At 38.8% G+C, this 17,391-nt stretch overlaps 2 protein-coding genes across 2 annotated transcripts; both read right to left on the bottom strand.

The window, feature by feature from the left end:
• Positions 1 to 617: 617 nt before the first annotated feature.
• On the bottom strand, positions 618 to 7,970 carry LOC311039116 (elastase-1-like; the record flags this gene model as incomplete). The annotated part of the gene is made up of 8 exons (XM_084048757.1): positions 618 to 644; positions 1,138 to 1,287; positions 1,532 to 1,677; positions 1,770 to 1,906; positions 2,513 to 2,641; positions 3,331 to 3,437; positions 4,151 to 4,236; positions 7,787 to 7,970. 8 exons carry the CDS (start codon positions 7,968 to 7,970, stop codon positions 618 to 620), a joined length of 966 nt encoding a protein of 321 aa, XP_083904883.1.
• A 2,945-nt stretch (positions 7,971 to 10,915) lies between these two features.
• On the bottom strand, positions 10,916 to 15,666 carry LOC311039115 (chymotrypsin-like elastase family member 1; the record flags this gene model as incomplete). Its single annotated transcript, XM_084048756.1, has 8 exons — positions 10,916 to 10,942; positions 12,070 to 12,219; positions 12,524 to 12,669; positions 12,804 to 12,940; positions 13,658 to 13,783; positions 14,036 to 14,142; positions 14,732 to 14,817; positions 15,633 to 15,666. 8 exons carry the CDS (start codon positions 15,664 to 15,666, stop codon positions 10,916 to 10,918), a joined length of 813 nt encoding a protein of 270 aa, XP_083904882.1.
• Positions 15,667 to 17,391: the final 1,725 nt, after the last annotated feature.

Here is a 17,391-nt window from a genome sequence, read left to right as displayed (position 1 = left end):
CACCTGACCAATCAGAACGTTGGCGCACCTGACCAATCAGAACGTTGACGCAAAAGCCAGGCATAGAGGGCTAATATCCGCTCTATACCTAAAGGTATAGAGCGGCTAGCGCCGCTAAAAAAGTTTGAAGTGCCTGGTGCTATTTATAGGTTATGAATTTCATCACGCATCTCGCAAGCCAATCACAATACTGAGCAAAGGGTCTGAATACTTATCAGCCAATCACAGTACAGTGAAAGACACATTTTCACGACGGATGGGTCATGGGTCCCAACCCCACTTGCAGGAGCGGCTACACCGCTCAATTACGTTCTATATAAACTATATAAATTATTTGAATTAGAATTTTGGATGACAGATTATGATGTGACATGTACATGACTGATTTTGCTGATATTACATTATTACAAAGTATAGCTGTCCCACTTTTATGTCCCATATAATGTGAAATCACCATATGGGGGAGACGTATAAGGCGATCTCTGTCTCAGCTAAGGGGTCCTTGACCTGAAAAAAGTTGAAGAACCCTGATCTATATGATTTCACAGGTTGACTTTGAAGGAAACGACAAACCATGATGTGTTCTACAACATTTTACTTTTATTCCTTACTCCTTTTTATTCCTCCTGAGGTCCCATTATTACCTGCAAATAAATTGGAAAGGGTCAAAATCAGACAACTGATAATAGTGGCATTTTCTTTTTTTTTTTACAAATGAGAAATGATCAAGTTTAAAACATTAGACAGCGTTAGTACCTTTGTTGTTCAATCCAGTAATGATTCATCAATAAAACAAAAGTATAAATAATTTGCTCAATATTCCAACCATAGACCATAATCTCAGTAGGCCTCAGAATAATCGTTTAATCGGCAGATTTGGCCTCATTTAATCTGCAGATTTGGCCTCAATCGACCAAGACTTTGTTAATTAATTAAAGTAATTGTTTATGGGTTCAAATGCTGAATTATGTCCTGAAAAATTATGAGCACGTCCCTTGTAATTTCTAGATACAGTATATTGTCGGTTGAGAAGAACCACTGAATTAGTTGACAAATTCCTATGATTATCAGTCAAGTTGACTATGAATATCTTAAATCGAGGACAGCCCTAAATCACAGAGATAGAACATGGCTTACGGCGTAGATCCAGTCAATGAAATAGGAGACGCGGGTGAAGACGGTGGGTTTGTTGACCATGTTACACATTCCACCTGGACCAAAGCTGACCACACCATGCACTCTCCAGGCACCATCAGTCTCGCAGCTCAGGGGCCCACCAGAGTCACCCTGAGAAGAAAGGAGAGTTGTGGTCAACCTCCAATTGACTGCATTTACATGGACAATATTTCTTCATTCAGAATGGAATAATTCCGATCAGAGATTTCCAATTAAACTGTTTTATATATGGACGCTAAATAAAAGTAATCCACGTGTCCATGCCTCTAAGTATTTAATCTGAATATTATTTTCACATGTACAAAGTGGTTCTTTATATGGTTTTTCTGTCGATGTTTTGTGCTCCATGCAGTACCTGGCAGCCTGCGGTGATTCCATCCCCTCCAGCACACAGCATGGACTCCAAGGCCAGGCTTCCCCACCACTCAGGCTGGGAACAAATGGAGTGCTCTACCACATTCAGTGGCGCCACTTGCAGCTTGTCTGGTGAACCGCTTCCAACTAAAAAGAAAGAAATATGCATGTTCAAATACAACATTTTTGAGCAAGACGCTGAACCACTGAAGGGTTTAACGTAGAATACATACCTGTACTGCCGAGAAGCCCCCAGCCAGTGATGTAACAGGTGAACTTGTGGGGCAGCATTTCTTCAACATAAGGTAGGTTGGCCATTGCCACAAAGCCGTTGTCATATACACCGTTGGCCAGTTTCAGCAGAGCAATATCATTTCTATAAGGCAAATATAGAAGAATACTCATCATCTTACTAAAGAACAAACCACTTTAGTCGGTAACTGGAGGAGTGGGCACCAAGTAAGAGTGGGAACCTCCATGTTAAATTGCCATTTTTCTCCAAAATGTAAAATAAATAAATATTAGGAAAATGGTTTTAAATAATGTAAAGTATACATGGTTAGAACATGCTTGAAGATTTGTCAATTAAGGCCTAACATTTCTACAATTGTTACAAAACCTGTATAGCCAGTCATTTGGGGCATACACAAGAACTTGAAGGTTAAATTGTCTTATTATGATGTACTGTGCATGTTCAAATCATGTAGGCCTACTTAAGACAATTTTTCAAATTCTTAAATTCTTTACATTTTGGAAAAAAATGCCAATTTAACATCGAGGTACCCACTCTTCCAGTATCCCTATAGTCTTTTCAAAACATTTTCAATTGCACTGTGAGCTGAAATGTGTAGAAAACAACACGGCATGCTCGGTAACGATCCAACATTTTAAGTTCTGATGGGTAGTTTACTGTGTTTCAGTTCCTATTCAATATTCAAGGGTTACATAGGTGATATTAAGTTAAGAAAGTGGTAATGTTTACCCTTTGCCGACGCCACCGGTTGTCCAGCCCGGATGGATGATAACCTTTTCCACGTCGATGATCTGCTCAGTGCCGCCATCTTTATAGAGGTCATGCTCTCCGACCACCACGCGGTACTTGCCATCCGGGCTGTCAAGAACACAAGGTTATACAACACACACACAATATATGATACAAGTTGAGTTATAGACTCTTTTTATTTTACATACTGTATAGGTCATTGTTGACCTGGCATCCTATAGTTTCAATGTAGGCTGATGTAGGCTGATGATAGGTTCTTGGTTTACATATGTATTAGTTATTATTAGATTATTGGTTTACTTATGTATTACTTTATTATTAGATTACTATTTGTATGCATTTGATGTATTATGTGTATTATGATGTATTATCTTGTGTCCTTGCTTACTGTAAATCGCTCTGGATTAAGAGTGTCTGCAAAACGTCTAACTGTATAAGCCATAAATGGAATGATTATTTACACATCTTACACAATTAATTCAGTATTGAAATAACAAACAAATAACAAACTCAAACATTCCAAAATCCCCCCCGCAGCCACCCACTCACCCTCCCCACAAACACCATGTTGGCATTGTGTGCAAAATAATATACACACTAGATTAATCATATTCCAATTAGTTTAAAATACATAAAAAATACATAAATAAATAAAATAGAAAAAAGGTAAGGAGGGAGAGAAAAGAAAAAGATGTGACCAACGTAGAGAGCTGATCAAACTCAGCCACTAACTGGGAATCTAACTTCTCTACAAAGTCTAAGAAGGGCTCCCATGTGGAGAACAGCGAGAGTCCTACCTGACACAGTGGGCTGCAGTCAGGACGTGGAAGGCCTCAATAAGGGTGCCTCCGCAGATGTGTTGGTAGCTACTATCGTCCTCGTAATAGTTTTGTTGGAGAGAAATCTGAGGATAAAATATCAACAAACCATTAGGAGACAGATGACACTCTGCTGATTGATTGATTGATTGATTGATTTTCGTGTCGTGCCCAACCCTCATGGGTTTCTAGACTCCATTTTACAATTACACCTCCTTTCTTGAAACATACATTCAGTTTATCATAATCATCCAACTCAAATAAATCAACATAAATGGATATTTTACCATATTCTCATGTCATCATAAATAGGGCAATAAAACAAAAAAATAACTCATATTACAGTATGTTATTTGGTGGCAATAAAACAGTTAAAAGTCATAATGATTCATATGGCTCAGGCCCACAGTATTAATGTGATCATTAGTTTGGGACAGAATTCATGGCAACGGCCCTGAGCCTAGTATGGCTAATGGATTAATGTGTAGCAAAACAGCAAAAATACAAAGCACAACTAATTATTAATTGTTTGAAAATGCTATGCAAAGCAATGTGAATATATTACAGTGACATTAATCACAAAAATACAGATTTGTATTGATTTTACCACAGTAACATTGGTTAGTAAGAAAATGAACATTATAAGCACTGCATTCACTTCAAATACATGAAATGGTAGCCTATAGCACAGGTGAAATCACAAACCGGTGTTCTTTTCCAACTGTGATGTGAACTTGATGGATAATGATGAAAGATCTCAAGCAAATCAGTAGTGAAATGTAAGTAGGCTATATTTTACCTGGTATTTCCAGGAATGGGGTTCAGCCTCGGTGCCTCCTACCACCCTGTCATTATGGCTGAAGGGTGCCTCAGCACAAATCAATCCTTATGCACACAGTTAAATCCACAAGAGCAGTTAGAACACAGTGAGGACATGCAGTTGTAACAATCCTCAAATACAGTGGTGGAAAGTACCACCACTGTACATTTACTCAAGTACTGTACTTGAGTACAATTTTGAGGTATTTTATTTATACTTTCCTTGAGTATTTCCAATTTTCAATACTTTTACTTCTACTCCACAACATCTCAGACGCAAATATTGTACTTTTACTCCACTACAATTATTTAACAACTTTAGTAGTTACTTTGACGTTGATTATTATTACAAAACATTTCACTTCAGCCCTATATATGCTTAAGCTATTTGAAAATAGTCTGCCACTGTCTACACAACATCTCACAACAGGTCGCATCATGACACGTTGTGAGTTTGTTGATCTGCTATTTTCAGAGGATTTTTTAATGCATTTTGAACACAAAATGGGAAATAGTTTTTCCCATTTTTCGTTTTGGAACTTTAAGAATATTTTTATGCCAATACCTTTGTACTTTTACTCAAGTAAATTGTGAATACCAGATTTTTACCTGTAACAGAGTATTTCTACAAGACGGTATTGATACTTTTACTTAAAGGACCACTTAACAAGGACCACTTCACCCATTATCAACCTATCTTATAATTGGTCATTAATGCTCTTATAAGATGGTCTACTGAGGACAGTTGTGGACAGTTCCGAAACCCACCTACCAGTGACATCATCGATGGGGATTCCAAGCTAATATAAAGCTATTTCCAAGCTATTGTGCTATAATAGAAGCTATTTGTTCTTACATTCATTTTTTTTTTTACAGATGATGTCCTTTTAAGTAAAAGAAACATGAGTACTTCTTCCCTCACTGCTAAAATATACCTGCAACAATTAATTACAATAATAATAATACAAAATCATCATTGTGCCTCTTCTGTAAGCCTTACCAATGCAACACAAGAGAGCCGTAAGTCGTATCATCTTGGACTGGTGAAGTGACCAGATGCAGGTGGTTGTGATATACCTTCTTGTGGTGATGCAACCATCTGGCTACATGCCAATGTCAATGATGGGCATGACGAAACTAGCCTGGTAAACCCTCCCTCCGGAAATCTCATTTGTAATTTATTTCAGGAGTGAAATCAAATGCAAATGAGATTTCCGGAGGAAGGGGGGGTTTACCAGGCTATGACGAAACACTTCTTTTCATGAAAAGATCTTTTCATGGTGCTGACTATGACACATTTTTATATTTATGTCATGTCTTTAATATATAATATCGTATTTTATCTTTTATGTACACATTTCTTCTCTCCCAATTATAATTTATTTTATTTGTTATTTTTACTTTATTTGCAAAAGGTATATTAAAGCTCATGGATAACAGAATAAATGTTAACTTACAAAAACATTTTAGAAAAAATACCATTTGAAATGACATATAGAATATCTATATCTCTCTCTCTATACAGTACACACACACACACACACACACACACACACACACACACACACACACACACACACACACACACACACACACACACACACACACACACACACACACACACACACACACACACACACACACACGCAATAAAGTATAATAACTCAAAATAAATTAGGTATGTCATGTGTTTTCATCAATTGAGCAACTTAATAACTGGAATCCGACATGTAAACAGAGTTTTTCTTTAGCCTACTTCTTTTTTGTTTTTTCATTGGTAGCTGATAATGACACAGTTGGCCAAACTTTAAGCAAAGTCAGCAGAACAGGTGTGTAAAATGAACCTAAACGTCCTCACTGATAGCAGTGTACTATAGACGGCTCAACAGCTGCAGATCTTCTTGGAGAAAGACATCGATCTGCACGCCTTGTACAGTTCACATGGCCGCAAATAAGACATGATAACAAAGTGTACGAATAATCTAAAATGTCAAATTGCGCAAATATATGCTCATGAATGTTACTTTAAAATGTAATTAGTCCTACTTAGCTACCGATTATTATATGTTACTACAAACAAAATACTTAAAGGACGGCTTCACACATTTTCAACCTATCTTCATATAATTGGTCCTAGTCCAGGGGCCAACACTGATATTTTCACAAATTGGTACCACCTAAGGTGACCGTAAAGTTTTTGTATTTTTGTCTTCCTACATGTCTCTAGTTTATATTTTGGTATGATAACCCTTCCAATCTTGTAGCTTAATGGCAGTTATCACTACCTACCGGCTAATGTATCCGGTAGGAGACACAAAGTAGAATCTTTGTGTCTCCTACCGGAAATACAACCGGGCATCAAATTATTGCGACAAAAAACAAAATATATCCATGTATTCAAGGCTTCATGGGGTGTGCAATTGATAACTTCTCAGATTTTTGGTGTTTGCAAAAAGACTGCTTTCCATAAGCTTGTAAAAGTTGACCCTCCTTCGGTCTAGGGTGGTCATAGCTGAATGGGTAGAGAGTCCCCCTGGGAAACTTAAAGGAGGAGTTCACCCATTTTTTTTTTTTTTTCTATCAATTGCACACCCCATGAAGCCTTGAATACATGGATATATTTTGTTTTTTGTCGCAATAATTTGATGCCCGGTTGTATTTCCGGTAGGAGACACAAAGATTCTACTTTGTGTCTCCTACCGGATACATAAGCCGGTAGGTAGTGATAACTGCCATTAAGCTACAAGATTGGAAGGGTTATCATACCAAAATATAAACTAGAGACATGTAGGAAGACAAAAATACAAAAACTTTACGGTCACCTTAGGTGGTACCAAAATATTGCTTGGCCCCTGGACTAATATTGTACAATTGTTGTCTACCTGTGGGGCCTGAGGTCTGTGTCTCAGTGGAGGGCTGTGGACAGTTAAGAAACCCAGTCTACCAGTGACATCATCGGTGAGGAATCCAAGCGAATAGAAACGGCATGCTTTCTATTCCTTGAAAGTTGGCATGCCATAATAGAAGCCATTGTTCTTGCTTTAATAAAAATCTGAAATGACCAAACCTGCCTACCGATGATGTCACTGGTAGGTGGGCTTCTGAACTGTCCACAGCCCTCTTCTGAGACACAGAGTGACAAAATTGGTAACATATTATAATGAGAATTAGTTAGGACTAATTATATGAACATAGGTTGAAAATGGGTGAAATCGTCTAGGGTTGCCACCCGTCCTGTAAAATACGGAATCGTTCCGTAATTGGAAACTAAAAGATGCATTCCGTATTTTAATGTTGGGGAATCAATATGAATGACAGGGCGATCTATGTGCTGTCCTGTCTCTTTGCTTCTGTGACTGAGAGAGTGAGAGCTCAGCTGTGCGTGTGTTAGTCAGTGCTGCCAAGTATAGTGAGAGAAATGAGCCATTCGACCTCCAAAAATGAGCCAAAAATTAGCTAAAATTGTATCCAAAAGTTGCGGTAAATAAACAGACTTGGCAACGCTGATCTGTTGCTATAGGGTCTGGGAAGGTGCTCAGCAGCTCATACTCATGACACGACCAATGAGAGTTAGCGCTTTCATTGTTGCTAATGTAGCAGAATGGGCGTCTCCCACTCTGCCCATGGCCCCCGCCCATCCTCCTCCCACTAATCAGTGGACTGATTGCCTGCAGTATTTCAGCAGCGCTCCTTCTGCCTGCTGGAGGTGTCTCTTCTTGTTTGGTGTGAGTGTCTTCAGACTGGTCTCCTCGACCAAAGCTGGCCTGTTGGGCTTCAGTGTTTGTTTGCTCACGATGCATCAGCGCAGGTATGTCTCTATTGTTTAGCAAGTACCACAGTGTATAGTAGTCATGGTCATAAACTTGAGTTTGTTTTATGTTGTGTAGTCCCTGTGTGCGGCTGTCTGTCTCCCCACGGAGAGCACGTCCCCCCCCCCCCCCTCAGGTTGTCTACCCCTGCTGGGTGTGTGTGTGCGACTGAAATAAAGTAACAATAAACAAAACAAAAAAGTTACAATATCCACCCAAAAAAATAATTATTTTGCGTGCAAATTATTTCGCGTGCTGGCGACACATGCACTCGCGCGCCGTATTTCCATTTCTGAAAGGTGGCAACCCTAGAAGTCGTCCTTGGAACCCATTAAAACCGGAAAGCATCTGTGTCATTTTAGAAATTAACCATTATTTTATACTTTAGAAAATAGCAGATATACAAGAGTCTTGTAGATCAGCTGTACATGAACATCGTGAAAATGTGTGCAAATCTTTGAATATATATATATTTTTTAAAGCAAACATTTGTAACTCAAATCTTTGCTTCTGGAGGTCCCTGGAACAAAATATTTTGAGATGGGGGGTCGGCGGCCAATCATTTTGGGGGTCCTTGACATGAAAAGGTTTGAGAACCACTGATATAGAAACATACGTTTTTCAGAAAACTGTTATGATTTTAAGATATTAGAATCGGCCTCAGGTTGTAATGGGTTTAACATTAGAATATAGACAATGGTTTCGTTCAGTTTAAAATACATACCAGACCACAGACCAGTTTGACCGGTCACTCAGTCCAGTCAACGCGTTTTCACGTCATTCTCACTCAAATTCATGTGGCTTCCAATAAGTACCAAACCTTTACATATCATTAACACCCAGGGGCACTGGCATGGACAGTGACGTCAGATTAGACAGCTCCAGACTAGTGTACAAAATAATGTATCCAAATGGACTCCTGTGTTCAATTAACTACAATAAGCACTTGTGTAATGTGTTGTTAGAAGACAACAAATACTGTAGCTCTCTGGTTAAAGACCACATTGTAAATGTAAAAGTGATTTTCTGTCTTTCTATTTAAGGGAAAGTCAAGGTTACTCTAATAAAAGTTAGAAGAACTCCATGACACATTTAATTTAAACAAAAAAAGAAAGCACTTTATTTAGGAATAAGGAAGGAAGGCAAAAATATACCTCCAGACAATGCAGAACCAAGGAAAGCAGCTGCTGTTTCACCCACATTTCCCATATTTTATTATTCCCAATAAAACAGAAGCTTTTCAGCACTTCGTTAAGATCCAACTTGTCAGTACATTCATTTCTGTCGTGTGTTTTTATACTGTGGTGTCTGTCTATTCTCAACAAGGTCAACAAGGTCAAAGGGCAGACATTCAAATTCACAGGCCATTCACCTGTAAATTGCTACATCCTGTCTGTTGTAGTTGTTCTTCATCCTCCTATCCTCCTATAATTTGACAAACCTCTGTCTGTCTGTCTGTCTGTCTGTAGTGGTGTCATGGTGAAGCTGCCCGGTTCTCCGCAGTGGCTGGAGCAATTGCTCTGATTTTGCACACAGCCATTGAGCATTACCATCTGAACGCAACTGCAAAGCCCGTTTTTCAGCCCTACAAGCAACAAGGTCTATGAAAAGAAGGCCAAACGAAGCGCCTTCACACATATACAAACAGCCGATCACTGCACTTTCACAACCAACGCCAGAAACACACTACCACCAATATTGCCCCTAAACCGTTTACAATAGGCGAACATGGCAACGGCAGGGAGCCACATTCCATTCTGCGTCACGGCTCCGTGGTGTGTGTGTGTGTGTGGGGGGGGGAGATGATCGCACCACAACTTGTGTCCGCGGCCGTGTATGCGTGGACACGCACATGTGCATGCACGTTGGGGAGGCACATGTCAGAATGAACATTATTTGTGTGTGTGTGTTCGCGACAGGGCACGGCTCTGTGTGTGTGTGTGTGTGTGTGTGTGTGTGTGTGTGTGTGTGTGTGTGTGTGTGTGTGTGTGTGTGTGTGTGTGTGTGTGTGTGTGTGTGTGTGTGTGTGTGTGTGTGTGTGTGTGTGTGTGTGTGTGTGTGTGTGTGTGTGTGTGTGTGTGTGCGTGCGTGCGTGCGTGCGTGCGTGCGTGCGTGCGTGTGCTCGCGACGGCTCGCTCGTGTGTGTTGGCGACGGGGGGCGGCTCCGTCTGTTAGATCTGTATATGCGCGGGTGTTTGTGTGTGTTCTGTGCCTCCACGACGGGATGTGCGTGTGGTGTGTGTACACACTACAGAGTACAAACTCACTTTCCATCCCTGATAAACTGTCTGTTCACAGCGCATGAGCCAAACTGCACACTTTGGGTGCTCATATCCCCCTACGGGTATGGTCTAGTTCATAATAATCACAGGATGAATTGAATAGGCTACATTGTGTATTTGCATTTGGATGTCTGGCGAGTAAAGTACAAGTGAATAGGTGGTTACATGGTGACTAGGTGGTTGTGTATTCATGGATGTCTGTCGACTTATTGTATGTCGAGTGGCCCGCAGTGCTCTCTCAGAGTGACACAGAGCAAAGTATACAGTCTGAGCAGCCAGCCAATATGCAACGATATGTGCAGTAGATACTGTAGTGTACTGCATACTATATGTTCTAATCTATAGCATACCACTGGTATACTTTATGTTCTATAAACTATATATACTTAATTTGAATTAGAATTTTAGATAGATTATGGACATGTACATGACTGATTTTGCTGATATTAAATTATTACAAAGTATAGCTGTCCCACTTTTATGTCCCATAAAATGTGAAATCGCCATATGGGGGAGACGTATAAGGCGATCTCTGTCTCAGCTAAAAAAAAAAATTGAAGAACCCTGATCTATATGATTTCACAGGTTGACTTTGAAGGAAACAACAAACCATGATGTGTTCTACAACTTTTTACTTTTATTCCTTACTCCTGTTTATTCCTCCTCAGGTCCCATTATTACCTGCAAATAAATTGGAAAGGGTCAAATTCAGACAACTGATAATAGTGGCATTTTCTTTTTTCTTTTTTTTTACAAATGAGAAATGATCAAGTTTAAAACATTATACTACTCATTCAGACAGCGTTAGTACCTTTTCTATTGTTCAATCCAGTAATGATTAATCAATAGAACAAAAGTGTAAATAATTTGCTCAATATTCCAACAAGACTATAATCTCAGTAGGCCTCAAAATAATTAAGCACGTCTCTTGTAATCTCTAGATAGAGTATATTGTCACTGTCGGGTGGAAACCTTTATAATATAATCTTTTCAGAATATTATTTCAAAAATAGTTTGTCTACAAACCCCAAACGTGTCACAGTGTGGCACATTGTGAGCTTGTAGATCAGCTATTTTTTGCTACTTTTGTTTGACACGGTAGTATGACGAATTAGGGCAGTACTTTACGAAAAAAACATACAAGTTTGAAATATGGAAATACAAGGTTTCTGCCCGAGAGCAACGATATCCTATAATTAGGACAAGTCTATAGGCCAATAGTCAGAAGCCGTTTTGAAATTAGAATGTTAAAAGTTCTCAACCACTGACTTGAAAAGGCTGGTCGCTGCATGTTTGCATGCAACAAACACTATTTTACATAATTTGACGATTAAGTCAGCTGATCAATTAGTGCAGTGCTTCTCAACCTGTATGCCGGGGACCACTAGTGGGCCGCAAAGATTATTGCAAGTGGGACCCCAAATAATTGGCAAAACTCTAAGATTACACTAATGATAATATTAATATACAAAAAAGATTGTAAAATAACTAACTGTATTTGAAAAAAATGTTTTCTTTGTGGTACCAATAAATAGGAACATATACTATCTTAGTTCCATTGATCAAAGCTGGAGCACAATCGATTGATTGATCATTAAAATGAACATGCTCTGAAAATGAACATGGCCCACTCATCTGAACACTTATCCACTTAGTCCCTTTTGAGATTTTCAAGTGGGCTCTGGTCCAGAAAAGGTTGAGAAGAGCCACTGATTTAGTTGACAAATTCCTATGATTATCAGTCAAGTTGACTACGAATATCTTAAATCGAGGACAGCCCTAAATCACCGAGATAGAACATGGCTTACGGCGTAGATCCAGTCAATGAAAGAGGAGACTCGGGTGAAGACGGTGGGTTTGTTGATCAGGTTACACATTGGACCTGGACCAAAGCTGACCACACCATGCACTCTCCAGACACCCTCAGTCTTGCAGCTCAGGGGCCCACCAGAGTCGCCCTGAGAAGAAAGAGTTGTGGTCAACCTCAAATTGACTGCATTTACATGGACAATGGAGAGATTGCACATGCGTCACTTGTCCACCGGGACACCCCGGTGGACAAGCCTCTATAGGCCTATGTCTTCATTCAGAATGGAATAATTGCGATCAGAGATTTCCAGTTTAACTGTTTATATATGGACGATAAATAAAAGTAATCCTTGTGTACATGCCTCTAAGCATTTAATCTGAATATTATTTCCACATGCACATAGTGGTTATGCCTATGGTTTTTCTGTCTATGTTTTGTGCTCCATGCAGTACCTGGCAGCCGGCGGTGATTCCATCCCCTCCAGCACACAGCATGGACTCCAACACCCGGCTTCCCCACCACGCAGGCATGGAACAAATGGAGTGCTTTACCACCTTCAGTGGCGCCACTTGCAGCTTTTCTGCTGAACCGCTTTCAGCTAAAAAGAAAGAAATATGCAGGTTCAAATGATACAACATTTAGGTTCGATTTGGACTCCTGCCCAATTTGTGTCTTTGAGCAAGACGCTGAACCACTGCTCCTAATAGTTAAACGCAGAATATATACCTGTACTGCCGAGAAGCCCCCATCCAGTGATGTAACAGGTGAACTTGTGTGGCAGCATTTCATCAACATAAGGTAGGCCGGCCATTGCCACAAAGTCGTTGTCATAAACACTGTTGGCCAGTTTCAGCAGAGCAATATCATTTCTATAAGGCAAATAGAAGAATACTCATCATCTTACTGAAGAACAAACAACTTTAGTCAGTAACCGAGTGGAATTCATATTTGGAAAAAGATTATGTAAAGTATACATGATTAGAAGATGCTTGAACATTCTGCAATTAAGGCCTAATTTTTTCCACACTAATTCAAGTATGTCTGCGTACGGACTACTACTTCAGAGCCAATTAAGCAGTTGTCCAATTCTCTCCCAATTTGCTACAAAAATCGCTCATGGCTCTGCCTAGGTTACCATCTACTTTTCCACCTTCGTAGTACATTGCACGATGTACATTTTATATTAAACTCTATTATTAGGCAATAAGCACCGAAAGTGGTCTGACGTCATTCATTTCTACAATTGCTACAAATTGCTACAAAACCAGTCATTTGGGGCATAAACAAGAAGTTGAAGGGTACATTTTGGTCTTATGATGCACCGTGCATGTTCAAATCATGTTAATTTTTTTAATGTTTTACATTTTGGAAAAAAATGCCAATTTAACATCGAGGTACCCACTCTTCCTGTACCACCTTTAGTCTTTTCAAAACATTTGCAATTGCACCGTGAGCTGAAATGTGTAGAAAATAACACAGCATGCTTGGTAAGGATTCAACATTTTAAGTTCTGATTGGTAGTTTACTGTCTTTCAGTTCCTGGTCAATACTAGGTGATATTAAGTTAGGAAAGTTGTAATATTTACCCTTTGCCAACGGCACCTGTCCAGCCCGGATGGGTAATAACTTTTTCCACGTCAATGATCTGCTCAGTGCCGCCATCTTTATGGAGGTCATGCTCTCCGACCACCACGCGGTACTTTATATCCGGCCTGTCAATAACACAAGGATAAAAAACACACTGATTATCAACCAGACTTTGAGTAGGATACAATATATGATACAAATCGGGTTATAGGCTCTTTTTTTTTACATATACAATTAAGCCATAAATGGAATGATTATTTACACATATACAATTAAGCCATAAATAGAATGATTATTAACACATCTTACACAATGAATTTAGTATTGAAATAACAATTCCTTAACTCAAACATAATGGAGAACAGCGAGAGTCCTACCCGACACAGTGGGCTGCAGTCAGGACGTGGAAGGCCTCAATAAGGGTGCCTCCGCAGATGTGGTGGTAGGTAATACCGTCCTCGTTATAGTTTCGTTGGAGAGAAACCTGAGGATAAAATATCAACCAACCATTAGGACACAGATGACACTCAGCTGGTTGAAGGGACATTTTACTAACAAATACCCCTTAAATAGGGCAATAAAACGAAAGGATGAACTGATATTACAGTATGTTTATTATTTCAAGTAGCCAAGGCGGCAATACGACAAGTGAGAAGTCATAATGATTCATGTGGCCCAGGCCCACAGTATTAATGTGATCATTAGTTGGGGACAGAATTCATGGCAACCTGCCTGAGCCTACTAGAGGCTACTAGATTAATGTTTAGCAAAACAGCAAAAATACAAAGCACAACAAATTATTAATTGTTTGAAAATGCTATGCAAAATAATGTGGAGATATTACAGGGCCAGCAATCCCAAAAATACAGATAGATTGTACCACAGTTACATTGGTTAGTAAGACAATGAATATTATAAACACTGCGTTCAATTCAAATACATGAAATGGTAGCCTACAGCAACAGCACACGTGAAATCATAAACCTGTGTTCTTTTCCAACTGTGATGTGAACTTGATGGATAATGATGAAGGATCTCAAGCAAATCAGTAGTGAAATGTAAGTATATTTTACCTGGTATTTCCAGGAATGGGGTTCAGCCTCGGTGCCTCCTACCACCCTATCATTGTGGTTGAAGGGTGCCTCAGCACAAATCAATCCTTATGCACACAGTTAAATCCACAAGAGCAGTTAGAACACAGTGAAGACATGCAGTTGTAACAATCCTCAAATACAGTGGTGGAGAGAATATTTACTCAAGTACTGTACTTGAGTACAATTTTGAGGTATTTTATTTATACTCGAGTATTTCCAATTTTCAATACTTTTACTTCTAATCAAATATTGTACTTTTACTCCACTACAATTATTTAACAACTTTAGTTGTTACTTTGACTTTGATTATTATTACAAAACATACTTTAACTTCAGCCCTATATATACTTAGGCTATTTGAAAATAGTTGGTCTACAATCTCACAACACGTCGCATCATGACGCGTTGTGAGTTTGTTGATCTGCTATTTTCAGAGGATTTTTTATGCATTTGGAACACAAAATGGGAAATCCTGCATAAATGACTACTTTTCGTTTTGGAACTTTAAGAATATTTTTATGCCAATACTTTTGTACTTTTACTCAAGTAAATTGTGAATACTAGATTTTTACCTGTAACACAATTCACCCATTTTCAACCTATCTTATAATTGGTCCTCATTAATGCTCATAAGATGGCACCATACACCTACCAGTGACATTATCGATGGGGATTCCAAGCTAATATAAAGCTAATTCCAAGCTTTTGTGCTATAATAGAAGCTATCTGTTCTTACATTCACATATGTTTTTTACCGATGATGTCCTTTAAGTAAAAGAAACATGAGTACTTCTTCCATCACTGCTAAAATATACCTGCAACAATTAATTACAATAATAATAATACAAAATCATCATTGTGCCTCTTCTGTAAGCCTTACCAATGCAACACAAGAGAGCCGTAAGTCGTATCATCTTGGACTGGTGAAGTGACCAGATGCAGTTGGTTGTGATATACCTTCTTGTGGTGACGCAACCATTTGGCTACATGCCAATGTCAATGATGGGCATGACGAAACACCATGTCAAAGACATATTGAATCATTTCATGGTGCTGACTAATTCTCACATTTTTATATTTATGTCATGTCTTTAATATATAATATTGTATTTGATCTTTTATGTACAATATTTTTCTCTCCCAAACCCAAACTCATGTAAACTGTTTTAAACATTTTAGGAAAAATACCATTTGAAATTACATATCTATCTATATCTCTCTATACACACACACACACACACACACACACACACACACACACACACACACACACACACACACACACACACACACACACACACACACACACACTCTTACACTTACTTTTTAAGCAAAGTCAGCAGAACAGGTGTGTAAAATGAACCTAAACGTCCTCACTGATAGCAGTGTAGACGGCTCAACAGCTGCAGATCTTCTTGGAGAAAGACATCGTTCTGCACGCCTTGTACAGTTCACATGGCCGCAAATAAGACATGATAACAAAGTGTACGAAAATAAATAAAATAAATGTCAAATTGCAAATATAAACACCTAAAAGTCACAAAACCATAGAACATATGTTTTGTTATAATAGAAGATAATAGTTCTTGCTTTAATAAAAACAAAATTGTAAATCTAATTTGAAATGACCAAACCTGCCTATGATGTCACTGGTAGGCTTCTGAACTGTCCACAGCCCTCTTCTGAGACAAAATTGATACCATATTATAATGAGCATGAAGTGAGAAGTGAGGACTAATTATATAAACATAGGTTGAAAATGGGTGAAGTCCTTGAACCCATCAAGACTGGGAAAGCATCTGTGTCACTTTATATTAACCACTTTAACCATATTTGATACTTTCGAAAATATCAGATATATACAGTAACAGTCATAGCGCGTCACTTCGTGCCAAGCTATGAGCTTGTAGATACTGCTATTCTTGAAATATTATGAAAATGTGTGCACATCTTTATATCTATATTATTAAAGCAAACATTTTGAACTCAAATCTTTGCTTCTGGAGGTCCCTGGAACAAAATATGTTGAGATAGGGGGTCGGCGACCAATACTTTTGGGGCTCCTTGACATGAAAAGGTTTGAGAACCAATTTAGAAACATAAGTTTTTCAGAAAACTGTTAGGATTTTAAGACATTTGTGACTAAAATCGGCCTCAGGTCATAATGGGTTTAACATTAGAATACAGACAATGGGGTTTGCTCAGTTTAAAATACATACAGACCAGTTTGACCGGTCACTCACAGTCCAGTCGACACGTTTTCATGTCATTCTCGCTCAAATACATGAGGCTGAAGCGTCCTGTTGTTGCTAGGCAACGCTGGGCAAACCACCCAGGCTGGCTAATCAAACGCAGTATTACTCGATAAGGTACTTTTGTAATTTCGTGGCCTGTATCAAAACAAATATGCGTTTAATTAACCGTGTGTATGTAGTCATACGTTTTTGTGTATGTGTGCGAGTGAGTGAGTGTGTTTATGCATTTAGACGAATGAGACGAGTCGACACTCTTAGCCCTGATTCGTGACTGTCATTATATGACAATCATGGATGATCTTCAAAATAGTTTTAGCATTTTCTTCTTTTTTGACCCGTATATCTACATAAACGTTCATATTTCAAATATAAAGTGCTTTCCCT

This window comes from Gymnoscopelus microlampas, assembly GCF_963454915.1.
Source record: "Gymnoscopelus microlampas genome assembly, chromosome: 22".
Lineage (NCBI taxonomy): Eukaryota > Metazoa > Chordata > Actinopteri > Myctophiformes > Myctophidae > Gymnoscopelus > Gymnoscopelus microlampas.
The sequence above is the reverse complement of the archived record's forward strand: the minus strand, read 5'-3'. Positions and strand labels throughout refer to the sequence as shown.